Source organism: Castor canadensis, chromosome 8, assembly GCF_047511655.1.
Source record: "Castor canadensis chromosome 8, mCasCan1.hap1v2, whole genome shotgun sequence".
Taxonomy (NCBI): Eukaryota; Metazoa; Chordata; class Mammalia; order Rodentia; family Castoridae; genus Castor; species Castor canadensis.
The window spans coordinates 137,171,155-137,190,087 of record NC_133393.1 but is presented as its reverse complement, the minus strand read 5'-3'; the positions used below and the strand labels follow the sequence as shown (position 1 = coordinate 137,190,087).

The window sequence follows — 18,933 nt, the reverse complement described above, 5'->3', positions numbered from 1 at the left end:
GAAGATACATTGATTACTTTTATTCAGTTTCTTGTTCAGATATCTGTGATGAAGAACTTGCCATGGGAAGAAAGGCAAAAAAGAAAAAAGAAAACCCAAAAAGCACAGTGAGGCCACATCTCTGTAATAATCAAGATGTGAATGTGTTCTGAAATATTATAGCTAACAAGATTAAGTATAGCTAACATTAATCACTTAATGTTAAGGGTATATAAGCTTATATAATAATATATTTCATATCAATAAAACAAGTTCCTAGGTTTACTCTTTTAGTAAATATGATTTACATAAGCTTGGAGACAAAACTTAAGAAAGAAATTAGCTGCGGATGTGTCATCAAAAACCATAAGGTTGTGTGGCCACCTGTGGTGATACACATCTGTAATCCCAACATAAGGGAGGCTAAGGTAGGATTGCAAGTTTGAGGCCCTCCTGGGCTGCAGAGCTAGTCTCTGCCTGGGCTACATAGTGAGACCCTGTCTCCAAAATGAAAAATAAAGCTGGGAACCTAGCCACTTGGGAAGCTGAGATTGAGAGGATCGTGGTTCAAGGTCAGCCCAGGAAAATAGTTCTGGAGACCCCATCTCCAAAATAACCAGAGTTGGGCTCAAGGCGTGGCTCAAGTGGTAGAGAACCTGCTTTATAAGCCCAATATATATATATATATATATATATATATATATATATATGTATATATATATATTTGTCCTCTTTTGGCAATATTTAATTTACTAGTATCTTTTGTTGTAAGCTGCTAAAATTCTTTTTGAAAATAGGAAATACGCCGGGTGCTAGTGGCTTGCACCTGTAATCCTAGCTACTCAGGAGGCAGAGATCAGAAGGATCACAGTTCGAAGCCTATCTCAAAAAAACCCAACACAAAAAAGGACTGGTACAGTGTGTCAAGGTACAGGCACTGAGTTCAAGCCCCAGCACCTCAAAAAAGAAAAAAAATAGGAAATACGTAAATAAATTTTAATAAATTAATTAAAACATACTTAAATATTGATCTTATACACATTTTAAAAATTCAAATATTATTTTCCAACAGACCAGAAGATGAAATGATTTCCAATCCTCTAGTACAAGAGATTGGTGAGGAAAGAATTGAGAAATTCATTCATACAATGAGTAAGAATCTAGCTCTGTGAAATAGCATGGTTAACAAACCTGTTCTCCAGCTTTTAAAAGAAGGTAATTTTCAGTTTTTATTATTTTTTTCAGAACTTTTTAAGGGAGCACTGACATTTTTCTTAATAGACTTTTTAAGACCAATTTAGGTGCACAGCAAAATTGAGTGGAAAGTACAGAGAGGTCCCATAACCCCCTTGTCCTCTGTCTCACAGTATTGTTAGCTTTTCCCTCACTGTGGCCAAAATACTTGACAGAACAACTTAAAGGAGGAAGCATTTATTTTACTTCACAGTTTCAGAGATATCAGTCCATGTTGATTCTGGGCCCTTATTGAGACAGAACATCATGGAGGCTGTTTGCCTCATGACAGTCAGGAATCTGAGAGTGAGGAGGGTTGGGGGATCAGGTATAACCTTCAAAGGCAGGCGCCCAGTGACCCACTTCCTCCAGCTAGGGTCAGTCCTCCAAAGTTTCTACCACCTCTGGAAATAGCACCACCAGTTCGTGACCAAGTATTTAACACATGAGCCTCAAGGAGCCATTTCATATTTAAACCATAATATCCTCTATCCACATCTTTCACCAGAGTGGTATATTCATTAAAAGCAAAACTACATAACACATCATTATCACTCAATGCCCATAGTTCACATTAGAGTTCACTCTTTGTGTTATACATTCATGGGTTTAAACCAATGTGTAATGACACGTATCCATTATTTTAATATCAAGTCCCTTCTCTAAAAAAAAACAAGTCCTCTGTTCTTCTCCTAATTCTTCTCTTCCCTCTAACCACTGGTGACCACTAATATTTTACTGTTTCCAGAAGCTGATCTTTTAGGTGTGATAAAATTAGTGTGTTTTGCATTTTGACTCTGCTTCTGTTCCCTGTATGAGTTTACTCCTATATTGCAATTACATCAGACAAGACAGGTCAGGCAATATACATCCAATTACAGTTTATTTTTCACAGCAACTGTAACCAGATTACCTGGAGGTGCTGTTGTCTGTACTACCAGAAGAAACATACAGACTCAATACTCATTGGTCATTGAGTCTTCTTATGAGTGTATTCTTTGTCTATTGTATAAACTCCAAAACACCTCTGCTCTTTCCCTTTCTCAGAACAAACTGGAAAGGCTACCTGTTTTTCCACTCCTCTTTACTGTTTACTTCATGTACTTGTGTTTTTCTTCCTATAATGTCACCAATAATGAAAAGAGGAGCCCCATACTTAAGAGTCAGGAGGAAAACAGACACATTTCATTAATAGTACACCCTTTATTGCATCTGATAAGTCATGAGAGAAAAATGACAAGCATGACTTGCACACCAGAGAAGCACAGTTTATCAACAAGAATTAAGATAAATAAGATAAGAGAAATACAAAGTAACCAAAGAAGGGTGTAAAGTGAAAAGGGATACTAGACGAGAACTCCAAGGAAGACTAATATTGGGCAGAAGAGAAGCCAACCAAAGTACAGTTTTAGGGCTGAGGTTGTAGCTCAGTGGTAGAGTACTTTCCTAGCATGTCCTGGATTCAATCCCCAGTACCACTAAAAAATAAAATAAATAATAACTTTTCCATCATTTTTCCTTGAGCACATGGTATACCTCTAGAAATCCCTAAATTGAATATAGTTTATCAGCAAATATATTAATAATTTCTACTTATTGGTCCTTTCTCTGTGCTAATCTATGTGTTATGGACAAAGGGTTTTTGTTTTGTTTTGTTTTTGGTGGTACTGGTTTTTAAACTCAGGACCTCACGCTTGCTAGGCAGGCATTCTACCACTTGAGCCACCAGCTATGTGTTACATGTTTTATGTTGATCTGTGATTTCACAGTAGGCTTTCAAAGTGAGGAGTAAAGCTCCCAATTCAGCTGAGGAAAGTGAGAACCAAAGGATCACATTTTCTTTCTTTTTTATTAATATATATCAACTGTACAAAGGGGTTTCATTGTGATATTTTCATACTTACATATAATATATTCTGACCCTATTTACCCCTTCTGTTGTCCCCTACCCCTTCATTGAACAATGTTAACAGTTTTTGTTAACCTTTTTCATACATACTTTGATCATATTCACCTTCTATTCACCTGCTGTTGATTCCCACTTGCAGTCTTCCCACCTCTTTTTACACTGTGTCCTCCTCTTTTTTTTTTTTTAAGTCTAGATTATACATGTGAGATAGGAAATGCAATACTTGTCTTTCTCAGTCTGGCTTATTTCATTTAATATTACAATTTCTAGTTCCTTCCATTTTCCTGCAAATGGCATAATTTCATTCTTCCTTATGGATGAATAATACTCGATCCTGTATATACATCACAATTTCTTTATCCATTCATCAGTCAACAGACACTGAGGCTGATTCCATAATTTATCTATTGTGAATAGTGCTACTATAAACATGCATGTCCAGGTATCTCTACTGCATGCTGACTCACATTCCTTGGGACATATGCCCGGGAGTGGTATAGCAGGATCATATGGTAGTTCTATTTTAGTCTTTTGAGAAACCCCCATACTGATTTCCATAGTGGCTGGACTAATTTACATTCCCACCAACAGTGTAAAAGGTTCCTTCAAAAGGATCACTTTTAAGAAATAGAAAAAACACAGGCGGGAAGGGAAACTGCTTTATCAAATGTTTTTAATTTTACATGCATATGATGTAAAGCATTCAAATACCTGTACAAGTTTTATTACAAAAAAAAAAAAAACGAGGAATGAGAGGGGACTTAAGAAAGTAATAGAGGAATGAAAAATAGGTCACAGTAAGGGGAGGTCACTAACAGGAGAGGAAGGGTAAGTAAAGAAGGTGAATATGGTTGATTTACTTTCTATACAAGAATGAATATAAGCCAGGCGCTGGTGGCTTACACCTATAACCCTTGCTACTCAGAAGGCAGAGATCAGGAGGATAGTGATTTGAAACTAGCCCGGGCAAATAGTTCTTGAGACTCTATCTCAAAAAACCCTTCACAAAAATAGGGCTCTTGGAGTGGCTCAGGGTGAAGGCCTTGAGTTCAAGCCCCAGTACCACAAAAAATATATATATATAATTTTTAAAACCTGTTGAAATCACCATAAGAAGGGGACTAAGACAGAAAGAGATGAACCAATTCAGGTTACAATACATATATACATGGAAATGTCACAATGAAACACACTTTGTAGCTATCTTAAACAAACAAAAATGTCCTTTTCTCAAAAGCAGAGAACAGAAAGGCAGGACAGGTCCTGTCTCGGGTCTTGGTACCAATGGGAGGGAGAAGGTCATAAGGAAAAAGTATAGGAGGGTGAATGTGGTGGAAATATTATGTACTCATAAAAATGGAAAAATGAGACCTGTTGAAACTGTACAAGGAATGGGAGAGGGGAGACAAAGGAGAATCTTGGAGGGGAGAATTCAAATATGATATATTGTAAGAACTTTGGTAAATATCACAAGGTATCCCCAGTACAATAATAACATGATAATAAAATGATACCTGTTGAAACTACTCCAGGAATCTGGGGAGGGGGAGATGAAGGAGAATGGTTGAGGAGGTAAATTCATGTATGATATATTTGATACATTGTAAAAACCTGTGTAAATGCCACAATGTACCCCATCCATCACAACAATAAAGGGAAAAAAACCTAATAGAGGGCTTATACCTGTTTGTAGAAAGTCAGTCAGCATGTATTTTTGGCTCAAAGTTTCTCTAGTGTTGAGGGAATGAAATTTTCATTTAGTCATTTCAGGTATGCCTCAAACATAAAAAATTGAGGAATAAGGTGAATAAAGAATTTCACCTTATGAAGTTCTTTTGCCCTAGCTCTACTTTGGGCATAAGCTTCTTGTTTTACTTTATCTTCCTTTTGTTCTTTTATTTCAGTTAATTGATTATATAAATTGTAAGAAATTGATGTGGAATTAAAATATAAACATTGCAGAAAAGTGAATTAATAAAATAAAGCAAACAAGGGCTGGAGGTGTGGCTTAAGCAGTAGACCACCTGCTTTGTGAACGCCAAGCCCTGAGTTCAAACCCCAGACCCACGAAAAAAATAAAAATCAATAAAAAATAAAAATAAACCAAAGAAAAGCTAAAAAAAGAGAAAATAATAAAGGGGATAAACTTGATCAAAGTATATTATCTGCATGTATAGAAATATACAATGAAACTCCTTTGTAAAATTAATTTACACTAATAAAAACAGTAACAATAAATAACTAAAATTATGTTTAAGTTTTCAGATCTCCTTTTCCATGGCATCCTGTTCTTGTTTGGTAGTTGTGCATTTTAGTATCTCTATATCCCTGGCACCTAGAATATGCCTACACAAAATAGTTCTCAATAAATACTTGTTGAATGAATGTTCAGTTTTGATTCTCTTACAGTTTTTCCTACTTTCAGACTTTTTCATAGCATACCTTAGACTCACTGGTGACTGGTAAAATTCTCCTTCATTATCTTTGTTCCCTAACCTAGGGTGTGACTTCCTGAGGACCACTATTTGTTGAGTATCTTTTTCTAGTACCTGGCTCAATCTCCTGCCTAAAGGTGGGTAGTAAGCAAATATGAACTGTTTGATTAGAGGCTATTCATCATCTAAGCATTTCCTAAAACATGTTTATTTGACTTTTTTTTTTTTTTTTTTTTTTTTTTTTTACCAAACTCAGATGCCTTTAGGAGCCAGGCAGATCAGAGAGTCACTAAGTATTTAAGTATCAGATATATAGGAGTGTGTGTGTGTGAACATTTTCTTCAAACATGTGGCCTTGTCAGACTACCTTTCCTAAACACAAAGATAAGTATTAGGAAATCCATTTTTACTATACAACATGACAATACCATGAAAGGGGCAGCTGACACTCAGTGTGACACCTTGGAGTGCAGTGGAGAGTAGTGAGGTTTGTGGTGAACTGGAAATAAATGTCAATCCAATGAAGTGGCACAAATTTATCTTAGCTGGTTTTGATCAAGCATTAATTTAGGTCCAGTATTGTGAGATTTTATGATTTTTTTAATGGAAGTTAAATCCAGAATCTTACATGGACTCTCATTTTTATAAAAAGTTCTTTTTGTCAAAGTATTTATAACCAAACAAATCATGACTATGGTCCATCCTGCCAGAGATTTTTCTACAGGTGTTTCTTTTGTAATTTTAATTGAAAGATAAAACAAAACATTAATTATGATCTGATGGCTAGGGTGATGAAAAATTTATTTAAGAATAGGAATGACCAGAAGCCCAAGTTAAAAATAACTTTTGTAAAGTTTTTTGTAAGATTAACTTAATAATACCATATTTTAATTTAAAATAATAGACTATAAATATCTGTGCTACTTTAAATAGAAAGAGAAATAATTTTATATTCTCTCATAAATGTAAAATAATTTATAAGCATGACAGAAAGGGATGGTTTTCTGTAAGAAAAGAGCAATCAAACTAGGTGCCTGTGGCTCACACCTGTAATCCTAGCTACTTGGGAAGCTGAGATTGGGAGAATTGAGGTTCAAGGCCAACTGAAGCAAATAGTTCTCCATACTCCATCTCCAAAATAAGCAGAGAAAAATGGACCAGAGGTGTGACTCAAAAGGTAGTGACTGCTTTGCAAGAGTGAAGCCCTAAGTACAAACCTCAGCTACACCAAAAAAAAAAAAAAAAGAAGAAGAAGAAGAACAATCAAACTGTCATTACGTCTTTCATGTGCAATGCTAGGATCTCGACAATAACAAATCCCTCACATGTTAGGCAAGATATAATATTTCTTTCAGAAGGGAAGAAGGAAGAAAGGAAGACAGGAAAGAAAGATATTTGAGAATTCATATGTGGTAGGGATGTAGCATAGAGCACTCCTGAGCATGTGTGAGACCCTGGGTTTGAGAGAGAGAGAGAGAGAAGAGGGGAGGGGAGAGGGGAAGGGAGGAGGAGAGAGAAAGGTGGGGGGGAGGAGGAGGAGGAGGAGGAAATGGAGGAGGAGGAGGAGGAAGAAGAAGAAGAAGAAGAAGAAGAAGAAGAAGAAGAAGAAGAAGAAGAAGAAGAAGAAGAAGAAGAAGGAGAAGAAGAGGAGGAGGAGGAGGAGGAAGAAGAAGAAGAAGAAAGAAGAAGAAGAAAGAATTACAAAAATGTATGAAATAATTAAGAAGTAATCATAGGAAGGATCCAAGATGGTGACTAGGGTGCAGAACCAGACAGTGTGAGCTCTGTGAATCAAAAAATCTTGCTGAGATGCTAGAACCACACTTGGTGGAAATAAAGCACCAAGGAGAATCAAAACTTTGACACCCTGAACCCCTAGCCCATGGAAAGTTTCTCCAAGCCACATTACACTGAGAGAACAGGAGGGCTCCTGCCACCACATGGCACTGGCTCCAAACCTGCTTGGGAGACATTCTGCAGCCCAAACAGGTGACAGCCAAGCATCACGCTGTATTTCCCCAGCCACCCCTGGGACAAATCAGCATAGCCTTCTAGGCAGGCTGACCCCCTTCCCCACAAAAAAAAAACCTAAACAATAAATAACAAACTGAAAACTAGCACACAGTAGAGGGGGTGGAATGCTGAAAGCACACTGGAGAAGGAGGGAGGAGCAAGGAGCTAATCTCCATGTGAACTTTCAGTAAACAAAGGCTAGAAAGGCAGAAGGGCTGACAGTGGGCCAGTCATAAGCTGCTGCCAGAAATAGGGCAGGTAGTGGTCCTCAAAGCTCAGCTCCTGAGCCAGTGAGCAACATCCAAAGTCAAACAACACTGCAAAATTGAAAAATACTCAGCAAACCATCACAACACACTGACAGCATGGGGCCAGCTAACAGATCACTGAACTTGCCCCAGAGAAAGTGAGAAAGGCAAAGAAACAAGCCCCCAGTACACAAACAGCAAAAACCCAATTCCAAAGCAGGATGGCTGGTGGGCTACAGAGCTAATCTCCAGAACCTAGGACAACAAACAAACTTAAACTGCCACACTTCACTGAGGGAGGAGCTGACTAAGCAGCTGCCACTGAAAGACAGAAAATAAAAACACTACCCAACCACCTGGTGAGACTACGACAGAGCTTCTGCTTAAATACCAACACCAGGACTGGACACTGGAGGAGTAACACCAGAACTTAAACTAAGACTGAAGTTCTATTGTTCCTGAATCTGGAGGGTTTTTTGTGTGTGTTTGTTTGTTTGTTTTGTTTCTTGTTTGTTTGTTCATCTCTCCCCATTGATTTCTTTGGGTTTTTTTTTTTTCTTTTGTTTTCTTAGTTTTACAATTGTGAATTAGTTAATACTAAATTACATCCAGACCAGACAGAAATAGCACACTAAGCTAAAAACCCAGTACAGCCACAAAACAAAATTGAACCAAGGGAAAGAAAACTGGTGACTGAAACCACCAACGAGCCTATCAAGAACATAGTTACACAGTACCAAGTGGAATAATGGGAAGATGAAAAGGGATGGAAAACATTCTCCCCGCCAAAATAATTTAATACAGGATTCAGAGGGAAAATAAGAAAATGGATACCCAGCTCCAGATTCCAACAAAACAAAGATAAACAACACCAAGGAACCCAATGATGCTCACAAGAACAGTCTCAAAGAAGAAATCCTGCAAGTAATCACTGAGAATTTCATGGAGATGTTACTAGACATGGTGAGCCAAAAGGTACAAGAAGCACTCAAGAAATTTCAATACACCAAAAACAAAGAATAAGAGAAGACACAGAAACAAATAAATGAACTCATAGGAGCCCTAAATAAACAACAAAGTGAAACAAAGAACACTATAAATAGAGAGATAAATGAATTAAAGACAAAAATTGGCAATACTAAAGAGAAACTGACCCATGATATGGAAAACCTCAGAAAAAAAGATGAAACAGAAACACAAAACACAATGGAAGGCCACTCTAGCAGACTAGAACAAGTGGAAGACAGAATCTCAGAACTTGAAGATAAAATGGAAATTAAAGAAAAAACTGAAGAGCTATTAGTCAAACAACTCAAGACCTATGAAAGGAATATACAAGAACTCACCAACTCCATCAAACAACCAAACCTTAGAATCATGGGCATTGAAGAAAGGGAAGAGGTACAAGCAAAAGGGATTCATAATATATTCAACAAAATAATAACAGAAAATTTCCCAAATCTAGAGAAAGCTATGCCCACTCAGATACAGGAAGCCTCCAGGACACCAAACAGACTTGACCAAACATATTATCATTAAAACAACAAGCACAGAGAATAGAGAAAGAATACTGAAGGCTGTAAGAGAGAAAAAACAAATAACATACAAGGGTAAACCCATCAAAATCACAGCAGATTTCTCAACAGAAACCTTAAAAGCAAGGAAGGCATGGAGTGAGGTATTCCAGGCACTGAATGAAAGAAACTTCAGCCCTAGGATACTCTACCCAGCAAAACTATCATTCAAAACAGATGGAGCAATAAAAGTCTTCCATGATAAGCAGAAACTGAAACAATATATGACCACCAAGCCACCACTACAAAAGATTCTTCAAGGAATTCTGCACACAGAAAATGAAAGCAAACAAAACCATGAAAGGACAGGCAGTATCAAACCACAGGAGAAGAAAACATAAGGAATCAGAGAATAACATTGATTCAGCTGCACACAATCAGACCCTTAAACAACAAAAACAACTAAATGACAGAAAGCACCACATACCTATCTGTATTAACAGTGAATGTTAATGGACTTAACTCCCCCATCAAAAGACACCATTTGGCAAACTGGATTAAAAAGGAAGAACCAACAATCTGTTGTTTACAGGAGACCCGTCTCATTGACCAAAACAAGCCTTGGCTTAGGGTGAAAGGCTAGAAGATTTACCAAGCCAATGGTCGCTGAAAACAGGCAGGAGTAGCAATACTTATCTCAGACAAGGTAAACTTCAAACTTACATTGATCAAATGAGATAAAGAAGGACACTCCATACTAATAAAAGGGGGAATACACCAAAAGGAAATAACAATTATCAACCTATATACACCCAGTATCAGTGCACCCAATTTCATCAAACATACTCTGAAGGACACAAAAGCATATATAGACTCCAACACAGTGGTAGTGGGAGACTTTAATACCCCTCATCACCAATATATAGGTCATCCAAACAAAAAATCAATAAGAAGTTCTAGAACTAAATCACACCATTGATCAAATGGACCTAGCTGATGTCTACAGAATATTTCATCCAACTTCTGCACAATATACATTCTTCTCAGCAGCCCATGGAACCTTCTCCAAAATTGATCATATCTTAAGGCACAAAGCAAGCCTCAGCAAATACAAGAAAACAGAAATAATCCCATGCATTCTATCTGATCACAATGCATTAAAACTAGAACTCAACAACAAAAACAACAGTAGAAAACATGCAAAGAATTGGAAGCAGAACAATACATTGCTCAATGATCAGTGGGTCATTCATGAAATAAAAAAGGAAATTAAAAGGCTCCTGGAAGTTAATGAGAATGAAAACACAACCTACCGGAACCTATGGAACACAGCAAAGGCAGTCCTGAGAGGAAAGTTTATGGCCATGAGTGCCTATATTAAAAGGACAGAAAGAGCTCAAATCAATGACCTAATGCTACAGCTCAAACTCCTAGAAAAAACAAGAACAAGCAAAACCCAAACAAGCAGAAGGGGAGAAATAATAAAAATAAGGGCTGAAATTAATGAAATAGAGACAAAAAAATACAAAGAATCAATGAAACAAAAAGCTGGTTCTTTGAAAAAATAAAGAAGATTGACAGACCCCTGGCAAACCTGACTAAAATAGGAGAGAAAAAACCCAAATCAGCAAAATCAGAAATGCAAAATGGGAGATAACAACAAACACCACAGAAATCCAGAGAATCATCAGAGACTACTTTGAGAACCTATATTCTAATAATTTTGAAAATCTTGAAGAAATGGACAAATTTCTAGATACTATGACCATCCAAAATTAAACCAAGAGGATACTATTCACCTAAATAGATCTATAACACAAAATGAAATTGAGGCAGCAATAAAGAATCTCCCCAAAAAAGGAAAGTCCAGGACCTGATGGATTCTCTGCTGAATTCTATCAGACCTTTAAAGAAGAACTAATACCAACTCTCCTTAAACTTTTGCATGAAATAGAAAGGGAAGAAACACTGCCTAACTCATTTTATGAAGCCAGTATTACACTCATCCCCAAAACAGACAAAGACACATTCAAAGGCCAATTTCCTTAATGAGCATCAATGCAAAGATCCTCAATAAAATAATGGCAAACTGAATCCAACCACACATCAGAAAGATCATTCACCATGACCAAGTCGGCTTCATCCCAGGAATTTAGGGGTGGTTCAACATATGAAAATCAATAAATGTTATAAACCACATTAACAAAAGCAAAGACAAAAACCACTTGATCATCTCAATAGATGCAGAAAAAGCCTTTGATAAGATTTAATACCATTTCATGATAAAAGCTCTAAGAAAACTAGGAATAGAAGGAAAGTACCTCAACATTATAAAAGCTATATATGACAAACCTATAGCCAACATCATGCTTAATGGAGAAAAACTGAAACCATTTCCCCTAAAATCAGGAACAAGACAAGGATGCCCACTCTCCCCACACCTATTCAACATAGTCCTGGAACTCCTAGCCAGAAATAAAAGGAATACAAATAGATAAAGAAACTGTCAAAATATCCTTATTTGCAGATGACGGAGGGCTGGTGATGTGGCTCAGCGGTAGAGTGCCTGCTTAGCAAGCAGGAAGCCCTGAATTCAAACCCCAGTGCCACAAAAAAAAAAAAATCTAAACACAGATCTGCCATATGATCCAGCAATCCCACTCCTAGGGATATACCCAAAGGAATGTGACACAGGTTACTCCAGAGGCACCTGCACACCCATGTTTATTGCCACACTATTCACAATAGCCAAGTTATGGAAACAGCCAAGATGCCTCACAACTGACAAATGGATTAAGAAAATGTGGTATATATACACAATGGAATTTTATGCAGCCATGAAGAAGAATGAAATCTTATCATTTGCAAGTAAATGGATGGAACTGGAGAACATCATCCTGAGCGAAGTTAGCTAGGCTCAGAAGACCAAAAATTCTATGTTTTCCCTCATATGCGGACATTAGATCTAGGGCAAATGCAGTAATGTTGTTGGACTTGGATCACATGACAAGGGGAGAGCACATACAGGAGGAATGGGGATAGTTAGGAAACCCAAAACTTGAAAGTATTTGATGTCCCTACTGCAGAGGAACTAATACAGTAAACTTAAAATGACAGAGGTCAATATGGGAAGATGACCGGGAAGTAGTCAGGTAGAGATGAATCAATTCGGGTTGTACACTTGTGCGTGGAAGCAATGCTAGGAATCTCTCTGTGTAGCTACCCTTATCTCAACTAGAAAAATGTTATGTCTATTATTGCTTATGTCTTCTCATCAACAAAATTGGGAGAAAAGGGAAGAAGAGGTTCTGCCTGGAAGCAAAGGGGTGGAGGGGAGAGGGAGGGGGTGGGGAGTTGGGGGGAGAAATGACCCAAACAATGTATGCACATACTAAAAAATGAATTTTAAAAAAAATAATCACAGCACTCTGGAGGCTGAGGCAGGAGTCTGAGGCCAGCCTGTGCTACATAGCAAAACCCTATCTCAAAAAAAAAAGTTAAGAAGTACAAAAAAGAAGGCTGGGCATGGGTGTCTCACTCCTGTAATCCTAGCTACTCAGAAGGCCAAGATCAGGAGGATGGGGTTCAAAGCCAGCCCAGGCAAATAGCTGGAGAGACCCTATCTTGAAAATAAAACTATCTTAAACAAACAAGATATCTTTTTTTTTTTACAAAAATGGAGAACAGGAAGGCAAAACAGGTCCTGTCTGCAGAGGTGGTTGGTGTCAGTTGCCTGGGTGGGGGGTGATATAAGGAAAAGTCTAGGAAGGTGAATATGGTGGAAATAGTATGTACACATGTATGAAAATGGAAAAATGAGACCTGTTAAACTATTCCAGGAATAGGGGAGGGAGGGAGGATAAAGGAGAGCAGTGGAGGGGGTAAATTCAACTGATATATTGTAAGAACTTTTATAAATGTCACAGTGTACCCCCAGTACAACAATAAATTTTTAAAAGGTTTAAAAAAAACAGAGAAAATACCCAACATAAAAACGACTGAGGGAGTGGCTCAAGTAGTAGAGTACCTGCCTAACTAGCATGAGGCTTTGAGTTCAAACCCACCCAAATACTGCCAAAAAAAAAAAGTTCCCCTTAATAGTATGTCTTTTATTTTTTTATTTCTCATTTTTATTTTTGGGGGCAGTACTGGGGTTTGAACTCAGGGCTTTGTGCTTGCTAAGCAGGCACTCTGCTGCTTAAGTCATACCTCCAGCCCAAGGTAAATTTTAATAAGTACAAACATATTTCAACAATAGAAGGAAAGAGTTAAGAAGGTACCTCGGGGTTGGGAGGGCAGCAGATCTGGAGAAGGGAGAATTAAAGGCCTTCCAAAGGAGTCTCTGAGGAGTATGTGAGGGTTGGGGATTGACAGGAATCCTAAAGTTCCTATCTTCTTGGGTTAGGTAGATAAGAAAGGAAAAGCATTGTGTGGCAGGGTAAACAGTAAATGTGGATTGGGAAAATATTTGGTACAGATTGAGCATCCCTAATTTGATATGATGCTAAAATATATGCAGATATCCCCCAAATTAAAAAAAAAAAACTCCAAAATCTGAAATACTACTGGTCCTAAGCATTTTGGATAAAGGATATTCATTCACCCTGCACCTTATTTTCAAATAATAATAGAAATATATGCATCTCGTTAGTGGAGCATGAAAAGGGAAGGGAACATCTAATGGAGTGGAACATATGAACTCCAAACAAAACCTAACAAAATTAGAAATAAATAATATAAAGGTGACCAGAAAATAATTTAACTCCTTGAATATAAAGGTACACAAAAGGGTGAGGGTGTTTGGTGAGAAAAAGAGCCATTCACTCCATTCAATTGGAAAAATGTACTGGAAGGGGGCTGGAGTATAGCTCAGTTGTGGAGCACTTGCCTGACATGCACAAGACCCCAGGTTCAAGTCCCAACACCATAAACAAATGTGCTGGAAGCTTTCCTCAGAGAACAGTGTCTTCTTTGGATTTAGTTAAAGATAATCTGTGTTTCATTAGTTTTAGCAAACAGTGCTTCAGTTAAATAATGTTAACCACTAATTTATTTTGTGTTTTCCCTCCAGGACCTACAACTGGCTTAATGCAGCAAACAAATGTTTGGAATATTTCCCTGACCAGTTCTTAGTTACACTTAGTCAGCAATTAGTACAAACAGCAATGAAGAAGCAAGACTGAATATTCAGAAGATACTCCTTGATGCCATAGTAAAATCTTACTACCAGGAGAGAAATTGCCTATTAACTGCTGAGTATTAGTATTCCTTTATGGATTATTGAACTTTGAGGTAAGAGCAGATGTTTAAACTTTATTTTTTACAGAATAAAACACTTTGAAATATGTGAATTGAAGTAGAAAAGTTTATTTATTATGTAGGAATTATATTTTAATATTTTTCTTCTATGATACCAAGGCACTTCATGGAGTCTCTTGGCTACTATGCCTGCCATGTAAATTGTACTAGCAAGTATACCTGATGCAGTAGAAAGCATAAGTGTAAGATACAATATTTTGGGGACATTATAAGAAAAATATACTTAGGTAGTATAAGGATTGGAGAACCGAGATACCTTGAAATATTAATTTCCGATATATTAACTTGGTGACCTCTTAGAAAAATAAAAATTGAGTGACATGGTATGTCACTTTTTTTTCCCTTTGACTGTACTGGGGATGGAATTCTGGAATTCATGTTTGCTAGGCAGGCCCTGTACTGCAGAGCCAGTATGTCACTTTTTAAAGCTATTTACATGGCAATATAATTTCATGTTAAAAACAAAATACTCTTTGATAATGCTGGACATAATTACCAGCCTATTATATAGGATCCTGTGCTTGGAATAATAAAAAATTTAATAAAAACAATAATAAATTTAAAGCATAAAAAGGTACCTTCAAATAAAATATTTGATTTGAAGCATTTTACCTGACTACTAAGTAAGTAATATACTCTCTATTTTTCCTCATACTTAGTTGTTTTTGTAACTCTTGTAACAGAAAATGGAAAAAGAACAGAAGCACAAAGCAGTACAAGTGTATCTAAGGTTATTGTTGCCCAACAGGAAAGAAAAGTTTCATGGCTACTTACTTTGATAGTTATTGCATCACAACATGATGCCTACCAACTAAAATACAGATGAAAACGTTTCACAATAATATTTTATAATCTTGCCATTTTTTCTTTAGAAACCATCCAAGTTCATACTAATCTTTCTGTTTGCACTAGAACAACAAAACAGTGATTTTTAAAACTCTTGCTAAAGCAGTTTTGCAAACCAAATCATTATTAAAAGTGCGGGCTTAGCAGCTCCTGGAGTATCACTGAGTTTTTCAAGTTATCTCCAGTATTTCGCCCGGGCGTATTTATTACCAAGCTATTTGTGTCAGGCGAAAAGGCAAATCATTCACTTAATAAATAATTTGCTAAGTACATATAATGTGTAAAGTTTAAAGGAATGCTGTCTCCCATACCCACTAGAAAGAAGGAAGCAGACTTAAAGCAACTACAATATCTGCAAGTGCATTGATTCATTTATTCAACTCATTTCTTGTGTGTTGCTGTATGCTAGGTACTGTTCTAGGTTTTTGTTTTGTTTTTTTTTTTTTTTTGTAGGTTAAGTACATTTTATTTCTTTTTTTTTGTGCTTTAGATATTTTTTGTTTTTTTTTTCATTTTTCTTTTATTATTCATATGTGCATACAAGGCTTGGTTCATTTCTCCCCCCTGCCCCCACCCCCTCCCTTACCACCCACTCCACGCCCTCCCGCTCCCCCCCTCAATACCCAGCAGAAACTATTTTGCCCTTATCTCTAATTTTGTTGTAGAGAGAGAATAAGCAATAATAGGAAGGAACAAGGGGTTTTGCTGGTTGAGATAAGGATAGCTATACAGGGCATTGACTCACATTGATTTCCTGTGCGTGGGTGTTACCTTCTAGGTTAATTCTTTTTGATCTAACCTTTTCTCTAGTTCCTGGTCCCCTTTTCCTATTGGCCTCAGTTGCTTTAAGGTATCTGCTTTAGTTTCTCTGCATTAAGGGCAACAAATGCTAGCTAGTTTTTTAGGTGTCTTACCTATCCTCACCCCTCCCTTGTGTGCTCTCGCTTTTATCATGTGCTCATAGTCCAATCCCCTTGTTGTGTTTGCCCTTGATCTAATGTCCACATATGAGGGAGAACATACGATTTTTGGTCTTTTGGGCCAGGCTAACCTCACTCAGAATGATGTTCTCCAATTCCATCCATTTACCAGCGAATGATAACATTTTGTTCTTCTTCATGGCTGCATAAAATTCCATTGTGTATAGATACCACATTTTCTTAATCCATTCGTCAGTGGTGGAGCATCTTGGCTGTTTCCATAACTTGGCTATTGTGAATAGTGCCACAATAAACATGGATGTGCAGGTGCCTCTGGAGTAACAGTCTTTTGGGTATATCCCCAAGAGTGGTATTGCTGGATCAAATGGTAGATCGATGTCCAGCTTTTTAAGTAGCCTCCAAATTGTTTTCCAGAGTGGTTGTACTAGTCTACATTCCCACCAACAGTGTAAGAGGGTTCCTTTTTCCCCACATCCTCGCCAACACCTGTTGTTGGTGGTGTTGCTGATGATGGCTATTCTAACAGGGGTGAGGTGGAATCTTAGTGTGGTTTTAATTTGCATTTCCTTTATTGCTAGAGATGGTGAGCATTTTTCATGTGTTTTCTGGCCATTTGAATTTCTTCTTTTGAGAAAGTTCTATTTAGTTCACATGCCCATTTCTTTATTGGTTCATTAGTTTTGGGAGAATTTAGTTTTTTAAGTTCCCTGTATATTCTGGTTATCAGTCCTTTGTCTGATGTATAATTGGCAAATATTTTCTCCCACTCTGTGGGTGTTCTCTTCAGTTTAGAGACCATTTCTTTTGATGAACAGAAGCTTTTTAGTTTTATGAGGTCCCATTTATCTATGCTATCTCTTAGTTGCTGTGCTGCTGGGGTTTCATTGAGAAAGTTCTTACCTATACCTACTAACTCCAGAGTATTTCCTACTCTTTCTTGTATCAACTTAAGAGTTTGGGGTTGTTCTAGGTTTTTGGACTACAGCAGCAAACAAAACACAATGATCCAGCCCTTGAGCTCACATCCAAATGGAGGAAGACAGACAATAAGCAGATACATGAAATAAAGCCACAGAAGAAAAAGAGCAGGTTGAAAGCCAGGTGCCAGTGGCTCACACCTGTAATCCTAGTTACTCAGGAGGCAGAGATCAGGAGGATCGCAGTTCAAGGCCAATCCAGGCAAATAGTTCATGAGACCCTATCTCGAAAAAAAACCATCACAAAAAAAGGGCTCAAGATGTAGGCCCTGAGTTCCAACTTTAGTACTGAAAAAAAAAAAAAAAGAGCAGGTTGAAGAGATGTATAGGTGTGAGGCGTGGGCAGGAGCTCACAGTGTTAACTGAGGTGGCCAACTTTGGGCTAACTGAGAGAGTGAGACCTGGAAGAGGAAAGAGAGCCAACCAAGTGAGTGGGGGAAGAGGGAGAGTAGTTAGAATTGTTTCCGGGGCAGAGGCCCTGGCTGTTGAAGAAAGCAAGGAAGTGGTGAATAGAGGGGATGCAGTATAAGATGAGATGAAAGGTGGCACGGATATACAAATGTCAGTAAGCCTGCACAGCCCTTTGAAGGTTGTCTCTTGAATAAGATGGGGGACTGTTGTGCAAAGCCTGGAACGATTCGACTGACATTTATAAAGATAACTCTGGCTTTTATGTTGAGGATAGACAGACTACTCAGGGGCAAGTGTAAAAACAAGAACACCTTGCAGGAGGCTGTTGAAATAATACAGCCAAGAGATGTAATGCCTTAAAACTAGAGTGGCAATAAAGTGTATTTTGAAACACTTTAGAAAAAAAATTTTTTTGCCTCACTACTATTTTGAGTATTTCTAGTGGTGTTATTTCTCTAAATATCTATAAAAGAATTGTTTCTTCTATTTTTTTCTACAATTTCTTTCTCTCTCTCTCTCTCTTTTGGCAGCACTGAGGTTTGCTAGGCAAGCACTCTTACTGCCTGAACCAATCCACCAGTCCCTTTCTTCTATTTTTTTGGCTTAAAAATTTTTGTTGCAGACTGGAGGTGTGGCTCAAGTGGTCAAGCACCTGCTTTGCAAGCACAAAGCCCTAAGTTCAAACCTCAGTCCCACCAAAAAGATAAAGTTGTCTTATGTCATAAACATATTGGTTCACATTTTGTAGTAGTTCTCTCAAACTTATCTGACATTTTCTTCAATTATTTAAGCAGAAAAGACAGTTCTAAGTATATGTAACAGAGGCAGTACTCCACTTATGAATTCTTTTTTTTTAATTTATGAATTCTGAATGAAACTTTTTTTTTTTTTTGCCTCACTGGGGTTTGAACACTGGGCCTCATGCTTGCTAGGCAGGTGTTCTACCACTTGAGCCACTCTGCCAGCCCTGAATGAAATATTTCAAAGTTCATTTGTAGTATGCTACAGCAGAGCTGCATGCCAGTAGCTCATGACTGTAATCCTAGCTACTCAGGAGGCAGAGATCAGGAGAATCACAGTTCAAAGCCAGCTGGACAAACAGTTCGTG

At 37.6% G+C, this 18,933-nt stretch overlaps 1 protein-coding gene across 1 annotated transcript; it reads left to right on the top strand.

Moving 5' to 3' along the window:
• Positions 1 to 1,064: 1,064 nt before the first annotated feature.
• Positions 1,065 to 15,755, top strand: Depdc4 (DEP domain containing 4). The gene is given in 7 exon segments (XM_074084884.1): positions 1,065 to 1,194; positions 1,474 to 1,540; positions 14,403 to 14,485; positions 14,488 to 14,587; positions 15,347 to 15,488; positions 15,566 to 15,657; positions 15,659 to 15,755. Coding segments are annotated over 7 exon segments (711 nt in total).
• Positions 15,756 to 18,933: the final 3,178 nt, after the last annotated feature.